Genomic DNA, 17,460 nt, shown 5'->3' with positions numbered 1-17,460 from the left:
TATATACATATACACACATATATATATATATACACACACACACATACACACACACATATATATATAAATACACTTTAAAACTTTACTCAGATCTCAGGCAGTTGCTTCAGCTTTTTGACATCCACACTCCATTATCTGCAAGGATAAAGCAGCTCACCCGTGGCCCTGGCATAGATTTCTTCTACCTGAGCTGGCTTTTCAATCTACTCTCTGGTGCAGGTAGAATTACCTCACTGGAGATATGGTTCTCAGTACTATTTCTCTATCCTTGTGCCTCACTCCCAGGCTATTTTTCAAACTGTACTGTCAAAGCTTTTAAGGACCAACCATAATTCTCTCCTCCAGTGTCCCTTGAAGCACCAACCACCTGTAAAAGTGCACAGAGCAGGAGCCCTGCAGCAGCACCAACCTGCATCTGCCATGTCTGTCGTGCTACTGGAACATTAATCTGCTCTTCCCCTCCAAGACCCAGGGACATATTCCATTCCACACCTGCCTCCAGCCTATATTTACCTTTCCATACGCAGGAGGGAAGGAATTTCTGGTCAGACAACAGCATTTCCACCTCTCAATCCCAGCTGACACAATCTTCTTTCACAAGAAGTCCCAAACCATTTAGCATCCATTAGTCTCTTTTAGCTGATGAAGCCTTCACTAAGTGAGAAATTAAGTCTCCCTTAAAAAAACCCCTAACACCCTAAATTCTAATTCCAGTGGTCCCAGAATTCTAGTCAAGTATTTACTACAGTTTTTCATTATAGCAGGGAATACACCAGAAGATCTTCCTGTTTAATCCTACCTTATGGGATTCCTCTCCAGAAGCTTCATAAGTCACAGCATTTTTAATCTTGCAGGAAACACACGGATAAGGAAGCAAGATGGTTTCTTGAACTGCATTTCAAGCCAACATACTCCTGCTTTCCCTGCTTAATGAATTATAGAACTTTAAGAAACACAGTGTCACAGGAGACAAGGAAGGGAGAAAAGTCTGTATCAGAGAAATTACACTCACCTGTTGTACTACTCCAACCCCCTTTTGACTTGGGGAAGAGGAGACTGGGAAATTCCACAGCTGAAGTTCAAATATTTCAAGTGAACTCAGTAAGTGCAAGCCTAGGCCAATGCCCTTTATTTAGAGGAGAGGCTAGAGTACGTGGGATTTGTATCCTTTGCATTGTAAAACTATTTTTAATGAATCATATAGCTTAAAGAACTCACTGCCCATCTCACAGTGAGGAAATCTGATTTTAAGTTTTCATTGTTTGGCTGGTTTCAGCTCATTGTGATTATTCAGTAAAACCATAATACATCTTTGCAAACCACTTCATTGTCTGCAGCTTCACTGCTAGTTTTCTTTGCTTAATTTTCTTATGTTTGGCAAAATGATGTAATAAAAGGCTGAGTTGTAGGGTTTTTACTGTAATCCATCTTTCCTATGTAGAGTTCTGCTTCACCTGCAGTTACCAGAAATTACAGATGAAAAGATTAATATCTTAATTAACCTGTAAACTTATTTTAGAAGCTTGGGGTCTGTGCCTGGTTTTATGGGTTACAAAGAAAATTTAATTTAAGCAATATTTCATTATTTTCTTCAGGCTTAGGTTAGATGCACCACAACAGCTTTATACATCCAGAAACTCCAGAAGGAATGACAAGCTCCAGGGTTTCTTCAGTCCACCCCAACCCTGCAAAAGGATTGGCTATAAATAAATTCCAGAAGTACTAAATTAGCTGTGGCAGCACGTGTTTTGAAAGGCACAATACACAAACTTCTGAGACCCCAACACTTTCTAGAGCTGGATTTCTAGTGAAACTAAATCGTCACCAGAATGGCTGGTGAAAGTTTCCTAACAGCAAGACCCTAATAAACTCAACTAGACTTTTTACAGTTAATTTTCCTGTCTAATACAGTTTTTTCCTTTGCATATTTCTCAGCTTTGAACTCTGTTCTAATCTCCTTCAGCTGTGGGTAATTAATTAATGAACACATCAAAAAGATTTAGCCATGGGGGCTCAGTTTGGGATTGCAATTCTCATTTCCATTTGAGAAGCTGCAAATTTTAGTTCACATAGCAGCCATTGCTAGATGTTGTAACAGCAAACACAATTTCCTTTCTTCTGAACAAACAAGCAAACAAAAAGTAGTATTTTCTCCTCATAGTCCAGTGGGTGAATCTCTGAGCTGAGCAATAAACACCTTTCCTAAAAAGGCCTTTGCAGCAGTTCACAGAAGGTGTTCTGCATGGTATTTTACACTGAACTCCTCTTTCTGGTATCAACACCTTATGAAAACTGATTGCACCAGTACAGAGCTCTCAATCTGCTTTTAATTATAGGAGCTGTAACATGATTAAATGAAAAACTTTCTGAAAAATGAAGTAGAAGAACATGCAAAGAGGGATGTCTTCATATTGTTACAGTCCAGTAATTTTTTTTTTTTTTTTTTTTGCATAGGAAAAGCGTATCAGATTGCCAAGTGTTGAAATAACAGGAAAAATACAAAGTTAACAGGGACATAAAAAGAGGTGGTCAATAAAAAGCTCACTTGGAGTGTTGGCTCCAGTAATTCCAGACTTCACTCATGACTTGACAATGTGGCATGTTTTTTGAATGACAAAGGCTAAAAGGCACTTGATTTCCAATGAATTTGATAAATGTGATGATTGTTGTCCTCTACACTCTGACACCTGTCATGTGAGGGAAACAATTCCTGGATTTGAGAATAATCAGAAGTTATTGTTCACTTTTTTAATAACAAAGGGGTTACATGTGTTCAGAAAACAGAATTTTCCCCGTTCCTGTCTCCCATTAAAAAATCCCATAGGTTAAACTGAAGAATCTTCAATACATAAAAATAATAATCATTCTCTGGCTGCCCAACAGATCCCTAATGCTGCTCAGGATACAATGGAATTATTTCTAAACAGCAATGTGCTTCCTGAACTCCTGTGCTCCTAAACTCAATCGTGAAGTGTCTGTAATCAGCACCCATCAAGTCAGGATTAGATGTAGGCTTTATCAGATGTGCTCACATGCACTCATAAAAACCTTCAATAAATTTGTAATTAACAGCTCTGAACTTTATTGGCACGTGAGCTGTGCTGTGCTAAATGGAACCTGTGCTGTAGCGTCAGGAAACTATACAGTGTGGAAATTGGTGTTATCCTTCACTGATTCTGGTACCCAGATTACAAACCTGCATTACAATATGCTTTCTGAATAAGTCACACTATTATGCAACACTGCATTTGAAGCACCTACTGCAACACTTGATAGCTAGCAGAAGGAAATCCCTTTACAAAAGCATTTGCACTGATGCTGAAAACCTCTTGGCACAGGTGATAAGGCAGGAATATGGCTGAATCCCATCTCTCCTAATCACTAGAAGGCACAAGGAGACACAAGAATCTTAAGAATAAAGTGGTCACACAATTAAATCTCGGTAAGAGAGATTGAAAAGGCATTGGATTTCCCAGTAGAGAATGCTGAGGCATGGATCAGTCCTTACATGGCAAACTCCTACAGCAGGCTCCACCCCATTTCCTTTTCCAAGGACACAAAGGAGAACTGCCTGGATTTCCAAAGAGATTGAAGGAACCAAGTAAGCAACATCCCTTTCTCTGAACATACAGTGGCACAGACATCGTGGCAGAACTAAATAATCACATTTCACAAAACATATAAAATGGAACATAGAAACATATAAAATTTTTACCTTTTTTTTTTTTTTTTTGAGAACTCTCAGCGTTCCTGGGATTCTGGTGCAGAGAAAGAATATTTGTAGAACTAGCTGCAAAGTTTAACTGAAAAGCCACCGTTTTATTTCCTTCTTATTAGGATTTTTTACTTGTTAGATGTCTAATACTTCAGTGCACTTAAGTGTCTCCCAAAAGTCCTCCTCATTTGTGACTGAATTTATAATTTCCATTAGTGCAACGTGAGTCTCACATCCACAAAACTGGCAGCAGACACTTGAATATTTATAGACTGCAGTAGCTTCAGATAAACTTAATATTCTATATTTACACAGCACTGATCTAAAGGACCAACAACACCCTCCATGTGCAGGTGTGTAAGCCCTGATTGAAGCCTTGGAGGGAGAGGCACAGAGCCCATGGTAAGACCCTTGTTATCAAAAATTACTCCCTAATGTGCATTGCAGACTGTGAGGGTTTTCTTCTTTGTATCAGTATTCAGGGGAACTGCTTCACTGGTAACATAATTTATGTTATTGTGGCTGCTGCAGATAACCTTAGCTTCTGAGTAAGAATAGATGGTCACAAGCAAGAAATGCTGTGGTTACTAGAGTCAAATAGGACAAAATGAAATGCCTTGTTGTATGTGCCTCAGGAAATGTTACTTATCTTTTCAGATATAGATGGAGTACTATCTGTTTATATATCACTGTGTATTTATCTACTCCTCCTCTAAAGAAGTCCTTAAAGCTTGAAACCATTGCCATCCTTCATGGTTATTCTGCAAGCACCATTCTCACTGAGATAGAAGAGGGTGAGACCAGCCTTTCCTTCCACTACATCAATTTAAAAAACAAGTAATTCACACATTTGACAAGCTTTATGTGCCAAGTAATGGCATTCAGTGTTAGCATCAAACACTTGAATTGCATGTGAGAAAGCATTTAAAGATAGATGCAGGTTCTGGTGTTGTGATTTTTTCAGTTCTCTTGTTGGGTTTTTTAGGTGATTCTTGGCCTGATAATAAGCTCACATAATTTCAATAGAATAGGTCAATCCTTCCTAAAATATATATACATATGAAAAGCTCAAGGTTTTGGGATTTATCCAAACACACAGTTCCTGGCTTGGGATCACAGTTATCTATATTTGAAGGTTTACTCTGTGACTGCTTTTCTTCTGCTAGCATTTTCTGCTATGTGGTGCAGATACTTGGTCTAAGTTGTTAGTGGTCCACAGAAAACCTTAGGAATCAACTGAGTTAGTAGGTGAAAAGAAGACCAGGAAGACTTTAGCAACGGCTATTAGGACCCTGTGGGGAAAGATATTAAAGATATTTGCAATTGCCCAAAAGGAAATTTTATAAGGGTGTAAATGGTCACTGCCAAGAGTGCCATCAAGTTTCACAGATTTTCAAGATGCCCTTCCTTTTCTGGAGCCAAAACAATTAGCATGACCAGGAGACATTTTCAAGTCTACCTTTGGAACTTGTCCTTGCCAGACACATCCCATCAAGAAGAAGAAAGTTCTGCAGTGTCATCAAGCACAACACACATTCCCAAAGTACAAAAAAAGCTTCATTCATTTCCTTGGTGTCACTTCACAGCTTTGGACAAAGAGACACAGATCATTATTTACCTGATTCCTCTCTGCATTCCTGGGCAATTACTCAGCCATAACCTGAGTTTTATTCTCTTGGACCAATCCTGTAGGAACCTAGGGCTGGAGCTATCTTCCAAGATGCATTTAAAGCATTTAAAGGGCTAGTACTCAGCACACAGAAATTTCCCAAACACTGTATCATCTCAGACACTCTGGTCTTAATACAAATTTGAATTTTTTTTCACTTTATTGCCTTTCAACTGCCCCTCCATACCCACAAAGAAGAAAAAAAAATGGGGTGCAGAATTTTGCATTTATCTTTAAATTCCTGGGCAGTCACTCTCTGAATTAGGGAGCTCTTGGTTTTACTACTTGACGTACAAGCTCCTGTGATCCACTGGCACCTCCTCCTTCACCACACCAGCCAATTCAGCACTGAACAGCCTACAAAAAACAAGACATTGTGTCTGCACAGCACTGTCATGGTTGTGACAGCGTGTCTGTACATACAGAGTGCAGGATAATCCCCCTGACAGCTTTTGCAGCGCTATGAATAGGGTTTGTGGCTACATTGCTTCTAGCAGGATGACATCTCTCTTGCCTTCTGACTGTGTCCCCATCTCACACATCCCATGCATAAATCAGAACTTAGGGAATATTCACTGTTAAGTGGTGCTTCAGTGTGAAGAGTTCAGCAAAAGTGGATCAGGAAAAATAAAATAAATCCAACAGAGTAGATGGTCAGAGATCAATCACTGAACAATCAGTAAGCTGTCGAGATTGTGGTCAGTTTTCTGGAACTTGCCCAAGCAGTTTCTGGACACCATATTCTGTTGATAGTAGGCCACGTTTGATCCCAAATGTGAGTCTTTAACAATTCTCTAAGGCCTTTCATTAGACCCTGCCTGATTTAGAAGAGACTCTATAGCGGACAACAGCAGATTTGCATTTCTGTAGTACTATAGACTTTCAGTTAAACATCACCACCCTCAGAGTTGGCCCTCACACGAAGGTGATGTATTACTGCTGTCCTCAGGTGGGTCACTCATTCACCTCTGGCTTCTCAGGCCAAAGCAAAGTCGTTCTGCTGACCTCTTTTAATGTGTTCAGCACACACCTATTAACTATAAATTCCTTTTCTATTTCATATCAAAATCAATGCAATATTTATACCTAACATCCACAGCTGACTATTTTGCAATTTTTTAAAATTCCTAAGTAGGAAATCAATGTCTGCGACAGACCTGTTGATTTGTGTTCATCAGGGTGGACCTCAGTCTCCTGCTAACCTGCATTTTTAATTGCCTTTGCTGAGGTGTGATGGATTTGGCTCCCCACAGTAAAACAAGGTTTATTGTTAAGTACTGCAATGCATAACTAAAGTAGCAGAGAGCAGGCCTGCCTGAGGTGTGCTTCAGTGCATTGGAATTACAAATTTGCAAAGAACAGGGTTTATACAGGTCCACTGAGATTGCAAGGTTTAAACAAAAAAACAGATACTACAACTGTAACTGGGTTTTCTTTGTTTCCCCCGTTCTTTCTTCCTGTTTGCTTTGACAGTAGAACTTGGATGGTAGAGAAGGAGTATACAAGTAATTTGTTTAAATTTTCTTAAAAACTGCCCAGAAACTGTCAGGGAACAAAAACCTGTCACACCTCTAAAGCGTGTGTGACCAACACAGAGGAACACAGAATCCACACAGAAGAAGGAAGCTCTTCTGAACAACTGCTCCTAAAATAGATGCCACTTGGGCTTTTTGGCTGGGGTGGGGACTGAGAGCCCCAGCTGGGCCATGTGCCTGGTCCTGCAAACTACTGCAAATGTACCCAGCCCCCACTGGCTCCAGGGCATCCAAAGCTGTCCATCTTTACTCAGCATATCCTCCTGAGTAGATACTAGCAGGTCTCCACCTCTTCCCTTGTTAGACAGAGTTTTTAATAGCTTAGTGTGCTTCTGGGCCTTGGGAAAAACGGGCCTAGCTGGCAGCACAGAAATACATTAATAGTTCATGAACTGTTCTCTTAATGGCCTTTGGAATTGCCTCCAGAGATGCTTCATTTCTGCCATGGTTCATACCCTGCTTACTTTCCATTTCAGCCTCCTTTGATGTAGGTCCCTACAGCCAGACAGAAGAATATAAATTAAGTCAATTGTGATACAGTCACTATTAATACCATTAAACTATACAAATATATCCATTAGCCACATACACTATTAGTATTAAGGCATGTCTACTCATGGGAACTCCTATGGAATGAGGGAGGTGTGAATTTGTAACTTTTTCCACACGTAACTTATCCTCAGAGTAAGGTCTCACTGTTACACAAGGCACACATCTGCAAGAGGAAATTAAGCAAAACCTCACCAGAGTGCTCAGTCTAGGTTAAAAGTGGGAACAGCACTACATTTGTCATCCTGCTCTGCCAAAATCCATGTTCTGTCATTCATCCTGATACACAGAATGCACAATCAAAAATACCAGTTACTGGCATAGCTCAGCAATGCTGAAGATTTAGAGTACATTTTTTGTTACAGTTTGGGAAATTGATTTGCAAGTAATGCTACATGCAAAAATCACCACTATTTTTACTGACCTGTAGACTACATTTCAGTAAATGTAGTAAATTTCAGTAAATTAACTTTTAAGATCAAAAAATCAAGATTGCACCTTTGTCACATGCACAACAGAGTGCTCAAAATTACCTATTTTGGTCCCAAGCCAAGACACCTCCTAAATACCACACACTTAAAAAATAACAGCCATGCTCATAATAGTATTTTAAACAGAAAGTGCTACTGAACATTAATCACCTTAAACCTCTTTCTCATGAAGAGAGTAATACACAGAGGTAGAAGGGGTTTTCTGTTCTTGCATTTATAAGATTCAAAAGTGGAATTGTCTTGCATATAAAGCTCATTATCCTGGATCCCTCTGGGAAAAAGCAAGGAATACATTTGCATCACGATCATGTTTCTGGCCTCAAAAAATTTTTGCACTCTCCATTATTACTGGCATACTAAAGAAGCCTGTTTTATTGCTGACAAGCCTTTTTCCAATAAAACTAGATCACCAACGCTAATTGTAATTACACACATTATGACAGCTTCTAAAAGCCTGGCAGGGAAAGCTCTGAGTGTCTCCCACTGCTTCCTAAACCTCTGCAGAGCCACGGCAATTTGCATCAGCGCGAATCTCATTTCCTGAGCACCGCTGCTCCAGAGATGCTGGATGACAGTGCAGAGCCATTAGCAGTTTCCAGAGCAAGTGCTGGCAACCCAGGGGAACTGCCCGACCTCCTGGGCTCCCTCCCTCCTGTCACTCCCACAGCAATGGCTTTGCTGGGTGTTTCCCAGCAGGAACTCACGCTGCTGGCACACAGGATCCACAAAAGCAAGGCAGGTAGTCGTGGAACAGCTGAGCCAGCTCCTGGTGTCAGCCCACAAAGCAATTTAGAGCCAAAAAAGCTCTGAAAGAATAACACAACATTCTCAGAAAGAATGCTCTTAACTGAGGGCAGATTACTACCACCTACACATGGCAATTTCAGGTATATTAACTTCCTTGTTTTCCTCATTTCTTCCATCTGTTTCCTCTATTTTTGCATGCCCACATCACAAGTACGTGTTAATCTCTATTTGCCCATCTCCCCTTTCCATCTCCTCTGCTTCCTTGCAGATTTGCCAGGGGCACAGAGTCTGCACTCTCCTCTTCAATGGACAGACTCCAGAGGGACTTAACAGTAGCAAAGGAAATTAATTAGGAGTTTCACTCATCCAGGAAGTGTTCAAATGTAGAGCAGCTGGAGGCAACTCACTGTTTTGACTGGGCTGTCAAAATGTGCAAATCACTGTACCTGCTTATTCATTCTGTCCTTACCCTCTGTTCCATCCCACTAGGGATGCTACACAAGAAATACTTGTTAAATATTAGGTTATTTTAGCACGTTAACTACTAGATCACGTACTGCTTAAGAGCAGTAATATCAGCAAGCTCCTTTCCTCTTTGTTCTCATGAAAACCCAAAACCAGTTTTGCAAATCCTTCGCATGGTATTTTATTTATTGATCTTTGTGTTTGGGAAAATGGTGATGAGTTACTGAAATAACAACATGTGGCAAAGATGTGTAGTAACTTTATTTATTCTGCTGCACCAGAGCATACTCCAAATGTGTAGCAGGACTCTCACAAACAGAAGGGGAGACAAAAGCTTCTCAAAGCAGAACACCAGCATCTAACACTCAAGAGTTATGGGGTCTCTGCCACTTCTCCAGTCTGCTGTGCAAAGGCATGTAAGGGAATGAGCACCCATCCCAGTGCTCCCATGATGTGGTTGGAGACGGGATTAAGCATGCATCACTCTCTTACTCTCTGTGCCTGCTTGTGTGTTTTGAAATTATGCTTTTGGATGTAACGTGAACCTCGGGATTGGACCAGAAGGTCATCAGCTCAACAGATTTTTTCCAACCATCTGTGCTGTTTAATTGTAAAAGCTTTGTCTCTTGTGAGCTGTGCAGGAGGCAGAGGGACAATGTGCTGGAATGAGCTGTACTGCCATTCTCAGCTTGGAACTGGCTCATACAACAAACTATTAATTTGGGGAGCTCACAGACCGGTGAGGAAGAGCTGAAAGCAAATTTATTAACCTTATTTTAACTGATACTTGAAACTGAGTGCTCTCTTGCAGCAAGTAACACTGTTAGCTTGGCCTGTAATGACTTGACTTGTTCCATTACCCATAAAATTAGTTGTCTCAGTTATATTCAGTACCTTAGCAGGTAAGAATCCTAAAAACTGCCTTTATGAGAAACACTGATCTACAAATGCATTGCATGAAATCCTTATAGGCTTTTTACAGCTTTCGGACGAAGTCTGCATTAACCTTAATCTTGTGAATAAATCTTGCCCCTTTCCACTGCACTGAATGAGAGGAAGTGTGATTTTATCTTCTGGCCACTTGGCTCCATCAGCACACCCTCCCCAGCAGGTCACTTCACACAAAGGCTGGATATGCTGAAGGGAACAGAGCAGCACATGAGTTGTGGGCCACCTGGGAATGGTATCATCCAGCTGAGAAGTGACCAGTGTTAGATTCTGAACATAAGAAACAGCAAGGACTTTGTGCTTTTAAAGAACTAGGACAGTAACAGGAGCATGAGGATGACCATTTAAAGGACATAAATAAACTTTATCACCACAACCTAAATGCTGCTGCCATCTCACAGATGGAGTGGGATACTTTGGATGGATCATGGTGGGAATGGACATCTGCTGTCAGTGGTATTTCCTAAGTTTGCTGTGCCTACTCAAGTTCCCCTTCTGCACAGATGATTTCTGCAAGACAGTGAAGTCTTGTTCTGGACTGCAAAGCAAGAAATTTGGGTGTCAACGCTTAGCCATGTAACTGGAATTGGAACATTCTTTGAGGAACTGTATGAAATACCTTTTGAAACATGAAGGTAAGCTTCAAATGCAGGCAAAGTCAAGCTTCAAACAAACAGACAAATCCTGCCTAACACAAGGTTTGATAGCAGCATTCACTCGTTCACTACTGTGTACATCTAGTGTAAAAAAAGGAATTCCAGTTAAGAAAATACTTATCCCAGAGGCTTTGATGTCATGTCAACAGATGTCAGATACTGCTAAAATTGTGAAGCCTACTTCATCAGTTATCAAGGTCTCTCATTCAATTTAAAAAACCAGAATTAACATAGTAATCTGTTTCTTTCTCTCACCATTGTGGCTACATTTTGTGATTGCTGCTAATTGATGTGAAACATGCAACTCATACATTGATCTCTCCCTGTCTGACTTTTTCTGATTTACACAAAGATTGTAGGTGTACTGGACCTGTTCACAGCAATCAATACAACAGCTGCCCTGACAGGACTTTGAACTTCACCACGCACAAACAATGCATCCACAAATGCCACATGTAATGCTCTATATTTCTCTGGAAATGCCACGTGTAATGCTCTATATTTCTCTGGAATTTAAATCTTCATGTTTGCTTCCCAGTGTAAAACCCACACCCAATTAATACTTGTTTAATATCCATACTATAACCAAGAAGGTTCTTTGAAGCTACTTTCATCATTCTTTTTCAGCTGGAATTAAAAACTAATTGCAATATATTTAAGAGACACTAGAGGGAAGCCAAGATGTCTCAACAACCCTCCCTAATAATACTGCTTGCAGCCCTGAACCCTAAGTTAAAACCAAACATCCTTAACATGGTGTAGAAAATACAGGTTGTACTTACTGTGTTTAAAGATGCCAAACAAGTTATTAATTTACAGGATGGCTCTGCTGTTTCTTTTCCACTGGCACTCTGCCTGCTGTGACGCTCCAGGCTGTTCCCTCTAGGTGCTCCCTCGGTGATGCCGAGAGCCTGGAACTTTCACAGTTGTAACACTTGACAATAATCTCTTGAAGCATTCATGACAGTGTGATAACTTGTTAATATACACTGTAAATACAAGTAGTGAATATGTTGGTGTGTTTTCTTTCTTATTTACTGTTTGTTGCCAGCTGCCCCAGTAACTTCTACCATGGACACTTTTTTTTTTTTTTGTTATTGTTTTGATACCCATCACACCGATAAGGCTACCAGAATTCCCAGTTAAGCCTCACTGTGTGAGCCTTCACCAGCACTACAAAAAGGACTTACCTTCACCCAGAGTGCAGAGGTAAGTCAGATGCAAATATGGTGTGAACAAGTGATTTATATCGCTGTTCTGAACTGCAGTGATCAGGCACAGGGCTTCTTAAAGTTACACCAAAAACTCTGGTCATATGATGAACTTCTCCTTAAGTCCCCCTTTCCCCTCTCCCCAACTTCTTACTCGGTCACCCACATTTGCTCCCAAACAAGCAGCTGTTTACCCCTCTGTCACTGTGCCCAGTCTAGGCTGACTTCATATCCTCACTTGTTATTTAACAATGGGGTGCCTTAGAACTTGGTCCCCTGGCCATCAATTCTGTGAAAGCAGTATTGCTTTATTTTTCCCGTGGCATATTTCAGTTTCTCAATCCTGCTATGTTTGGAAGCGACGCAAATCAGGGCTAACCATCCACACATTTACCTTAACATATCTGTTTATCTTCACTCCCCAGCAAAAGGGGTAACAAAACAAAAACAAAAAAAACCATTTGATATACAAAATAAGCTGATGGTAACACAATGCCAAAAATAGCTTATTATGTTAAGTGCAAGGGAGAAAAGCCTTTATATAAAGCTTGATTGCAACAACACCTCAATTTACCAGTTTAAATACAAGACTTGCATTAAAATATTTCTTCAGATACATCTCTTGCTCTAAGGTGGTTTTTAAATTTATATACACATATCCAGTTGTAACACTTGACAGTAGTCTCATGAAGCATTCAAAGAGTATAACTTGGTAAGTACACACTGTAGATATGACTGCTTAATGTATGTATGATCTCCTCCTTCAAGGGTTTGTAACATTTTGTTGAGTACTAGCCTCAGACAGGTGACCAGCCACCTGATACAGTATAATACCCCCAAGCCCTTCCTCAAGTCCCACAGCCTATGGTTTCACAGCTCACTGGATCCAGATGGTGTTGCCTCTTTCTGGTCTGCGAGACTCCACTGTCAGTTCCCCAAAAGTAGAGAAAAACTGCTCCATTTCCTTCTGCAGCATATCATTCCTCTTCTCTGCATCCTCCTTCGCCCGCTCTGCGTTACGCATTTTGATTTCTACCATCGTGAACTTCTTCCGTTCTTGATCCAGCTCTTCATGCAGGGCCATCATTTCAGTCTCCAGGGTGAGATTTCTTTGCTCCAGGCTGCATGAAGGAGATAAAAGCAGACAGGTCCTGAGCAGCACTCCTCACTCACTCAAGCAGAAACACACACCACCAACAAATTCATACCCGTCTTTTCATTTCTAAAGTTTAGACTGAATTTCTGATGGGCGTATCTACAAACCATGGCTTCATCCATGAACTGTTCTCACAGGGCAAGCTCTTTGGCGTTTGTCAAAAAAACACCTTTGTCTCTTTGGTAGCTCATTTAGAAAATGCCTTTGAACAGCAAGAGGCACAGAAGGAAACAGCTCCATCTCATTCTCCAGGAGCAGGTTAACTATTCCCTTTACTTCCTGAAGTGTTGTAACCCAGCTGCTGCTAGTTGTAGTAGTGTTACCCACAAGGTCAGAATAAGGTCCTGAATGCCTTTGTTTCCCTGCTAATCTCCTTTCTTCAGCTGACCTGCCTCCTGTATTTATCTGTCAATATGGACCTGCATGTATCTGTAAATATGGCTGTCATGAAGTTCAGTAAAGCAAGGTCCTACACCTGTGCCATGGCAACTCCAGGCATACCTACAGGCTGGACAGAGAAGAGCCTGAGAGCAGCCCTGCTGAGGAGGACTTGGGAGTGATGGTTGATAAAAAACTCAACATGAGCTGGCCATGTGTGCCCACAGCCCAGAAAGCCAGGGGTATCCTGGGCTGCATCCAAAGCAGTGTGGGGAGCAGGGGAGGGAGGGGATTCTGCCTCTCTGCTCTGCTCTAGTGAGACCCCACCTGGAGTGCTGGGCCAGCTCTGGTGCCCCAGCATAAGAAGGACACAGACCTCTTGGAGCAGGTCCAAAGGAGGACCATGGAGTTGTAAGGGGACTGGAGCACCTCCTCTACAACGACAGGCTGAGAAAGTTTGGGCTGTTCAGCCTGGTGAAGGGAAGGTTGTATGGAGATCTCCTTGCAGCCTTCCACTATCTGAAGGGGGCCTATAGGGAAGCCAGAGGGACCCTTCATGAGGAGGTGTAGTGATAGGACAACAGGGAATGGCTTCAGACTGGAACAGGGCAGGTTTAGATGTTTGGAAGAAATTCTTTACTGCAATGGTGCTGAGGCACTGGCACAGCTTACCCAGAGAAGCTGTGGAAGTTCCATCCCTGGCAGTGCTCAAAGCCAGGCTGGATAGGCCTGTGAGCAATTTGGTCTTGTGGGAGGTGTGCCTGCCCATGGCAGTGGGTTGGAACTGGATGATCTTAAAGGTCCATTTCAACCCAAAGCCTCCTATGATGTTAGTGGTACTAAATGCAGTCAGCACACATATTAAACTGTACATGAAGTGATTCACTGCACTGCACACTATGCTGGAAAGAGTGATGCAGGTGAAAGACAGCAACACTCTGTGTGCTGCACTTTGACTGGCAGCTGCTGTTGCAGCAGCTCTCACACTATGATCTGTGACTTGCAGTGCCAGGGGTACCAGTGCATAGAGCTGCTGTGTAACAGAGGTGAGAACAGAAAGTCCTGAACAGCTTGACTGAAGAACCTTTATAACAAAGAGAGCACATTCAGCTGCGCACTGCTGAGTGCTTTAATTAATGCTAAGCCCAGACTTTGAGGTTATTCACTGATCTCTACAACCACACACCCCAGCAACCTTGCTCTGTATGAGCAGAGTCTGCACTCTCTGTAGATAAAGACACCCTCCTCCCTCCCTTGCTCTCTTTTAACAGGTTTGAGCTTTGAAGGAAAGGCTCAGCAGCAGAGCAAAGACAGGACTGTGAGCAGAGGTAACTCCCAGATGCTGCACTTTCTCAAGAGGAATGAATGAGGACTACAAAGGAGTCCAGCAGTCTCCCCAGTCCCAAAAGCAACAAATGGAATATGCCACAACATTGCTTTCACTGAAAGGTGACACTCAGTTGCCTTTCTGTCAAGAATAGGAATGAGATAATGGAAACACTGTGAGAGGCTACTGATTTTGTTGATCAGATTTTATACAGACACTCACAAGGTTCTGGCTTTACTTTTCCAACAGGTTAACATGTCACAACCATGGCAAATAACTGCTCTGAAAAAAACTCCTCTGGATCACAGTATCACTGAAGCGATATCAACACTGAAAGATGACAAACCACTGGCAAGCACCTAGTGAGTGACACAGCAGTGACTGCAGCTAGAGCAATTCAGAAGAGGAAAAACTTGGATTTACTCTGCAAAAGGCAGTCAGATGGTAGAGTGCCAAGCCATCTTACCTTTTTATCCTTGTCTCATATTCTAGTTTTTGCTTGGCCATTTCTTGCTTCAAGCTGGACACCAGGCTGTGCAAAGCACTGTGGTTGTTGGTACTGTTGGGCACAAAGGTTTCACTGTTATCGCTGCTGCTGGTGGCTCGGCTGCTGTGGCCCCCCACACTCCTCCTGTCACTTTTGTTCTCATAGTCACCCGGGTTAGAGAGCTCTTCGTGGGGTGGCCCATCCAGCACAGAGTCTTCGAAGTTACCCGCATAAAAGTCCTGCTCAGGGCAGGTGGTGGTGGATGAGCGACAGGAGTTGGAGTGCTCCGGGAGGGATATTTCACACGAGGACGTGGACCAGGTGGCACTGTCCACGCTCTGTTTGTCATCAGAGTTCACCATGGAGAACTGCTGGTGGACATTGTCGTAGGTGGAAAGCCTGTTGTGCTGGCCTGACTCGGCCACCGAGGGCTCCCTCTGCTTGTTGTCCCTCAGGGTGACATAGCCATTGGGCGCCCAGCCCGGGCTCCGGCTGCCGAGGCTGTTGCTGTGCCCGTCGGTGCTGGACACGCCCATGCGCACCCCGCCGTTCTGCACGCTGTGCGTGCCCATCTTGGTCACCGGCCCTTTCAGGGACGACGTTCTCCTGGCTTGCAGGGAGCAGTTTGGTACGCCCTGGCTCTTCTCCGGGCCCTCCACAGAGCTGCTGAAGGACCCGTTGGTGACTATGCCGCTACCTTTATTAAAAGCAGGATTTTTTTTCACCATGAGTGGCGGGCTCCTGGTGACATCTGGTTTCTGGATGCTGTTCCTGGGGCTGTTTGTCTTGCTGCCTGGCAGAGCAGTTGGAGACTCACAGTCCATGCTTCCCCTTTGGGGAGACTCAGGTGTGTCCCACGAGCAGCGCCTCACTGCCGTCTCCTTGGTATTGTTGTTCTCTTTGTTCTGTAGCTGCCCTGCAGTGGTTTTCTTTGGAATTTCGTTGTTGTTGTTGCACACCTCAGGTCCCATCTGAGGGTCTATATCCTTGGGAAACAGCTCTTCGTGTTTGCTAATCATCACTGACATGAGCTGCTGGACTACTACTGTACCTGAAAAGGGACACCAAGCAGGTGGCTGTGAATGGCCTGTTTTATTTAAGGCATAAATACATTTTATCTCCCAGATTCCACAAATACTTAGCAAGCATTCAGCTTATACAAACATTGACACAATGCAGCCATCTGTGTAACACCCTGAATGTTTAACAAGGCTGAAGTGCCTCTTGCCTACAGGGCCACATCAGCATGATCTCTTCCTTCCATGACACCAAGCCAGCAAGGCCTCACAGACCCCCTAAAAACAACAGGAACATTTGCAAAGAAGCTGTTACCGTGACAGTAACTGCATCCCATGAAGACCACAGGAGGAGATAACGAGCAGAACATGGTAACATCATTCTAAATGACGGCTTTCTACTCAATGTGGCGAATGTTTTAAAACCAAAGTCTCATTCTGGCACAGCACTTATGTCTGATAGTTTAACAGCAAATGGGCAGGCAAGGGATTTGCACTGCTGGAACAGACATTTTAGTCTTCTGAAGCAAAACAGTGCAGTAATGAGACAGAATTAATTTAATGTGCATGCATTTAACCACTCCATGGTGGTTAAACACAGCCAGAGAACTATGCCACATTATAGCACACTATGGAAGTAATGCAGGACCACAGCTTGCTGCTGCCTGCAATAGATGGCCACCTTCCCTCTAAAAGAACAGCCCCTTGGTGTGCACACCACTTGAATGCACTGTAATTTACACACTAGCATTTAGAACTGGACTTGGCATGATAAAGATGTACAACTCTATTTTGCTAAGCAGACCCTCATTACGGTTTATTAAGAATATTTCAGGAACAAGGTCAAGGTGGTTATAATAATCACCTCATTTTTAAATTGCTAAAAAGCTTTGAAAGGCATGCTGTGCTTTTCTAATCAATAAATTCCCACTGTGCAAAAGTCATTTCACATCAACTTCTCTATAATACTCTGGATTTCATATCCCATCCTTTTAAAATACACGTACCAAGAGTCAATTCAATGTGGGTACCCAGTATCTTTTTTAGCTGTTCTCACTTGTTTGTTTGCTGAGGCAAAACGATACTTTAGAACTAGGCAGCAGGAAAATT

General features: G+C 42.4%; 1 protein-coding gene across 5 annotated transcripts in view; it reads right to left on the bottom strand.

Moving 5' to 3' along the window:
- Nucleotides 1-12,375: 12,375 nt before the first annotated feature.
- ARHGAP24 (Rho GTPase activating protein 24) overlaps nucleotides 12,376-17,460 on the bottom strand; it is a 184,497-nt gene continuing 179,412 nt past the window's right edge. For all 5 annotated transcript variants that reach the window (XM_084204109.1, XM_084204111.1, XM_084204113.1 and 2 more), the window contains 2 exons: nucleotides 15,314-16,385; nucleotides 12,376-13,107 (listed from right to left, as the gene is read on the bottom strand). In XM_084204109.1, the coding sequence (XP_084060235.1) occupies nucleotides 12,864-13,107; nucleotides 15,314-16,385 (1,316 nt within the window). In that variant the 3' untranslated portion in view covers nucleotides 12,376-12,863. The remainder of the gene's footprint in view (nucleotides 13,108-15,313; nucleotides 16,386-17,460) is intronic.

The sequence above is a fragment of the Fringilla coelebs genome (assembly GCF_963513975.1).
Source record: "Fringilla coelebs genome assembly, chromosome: 4".
Lineage (NCBI taxonomy): Eukaryota > Metazoa > Chordata > Aves > Passeriformes > Fringillidae > Fringilla > Fringilla coelebs.
Note: the sequence above shows the minus strand (reverse complement) of the source record. Positions and strands in the feature narration are given on the sequence as shown.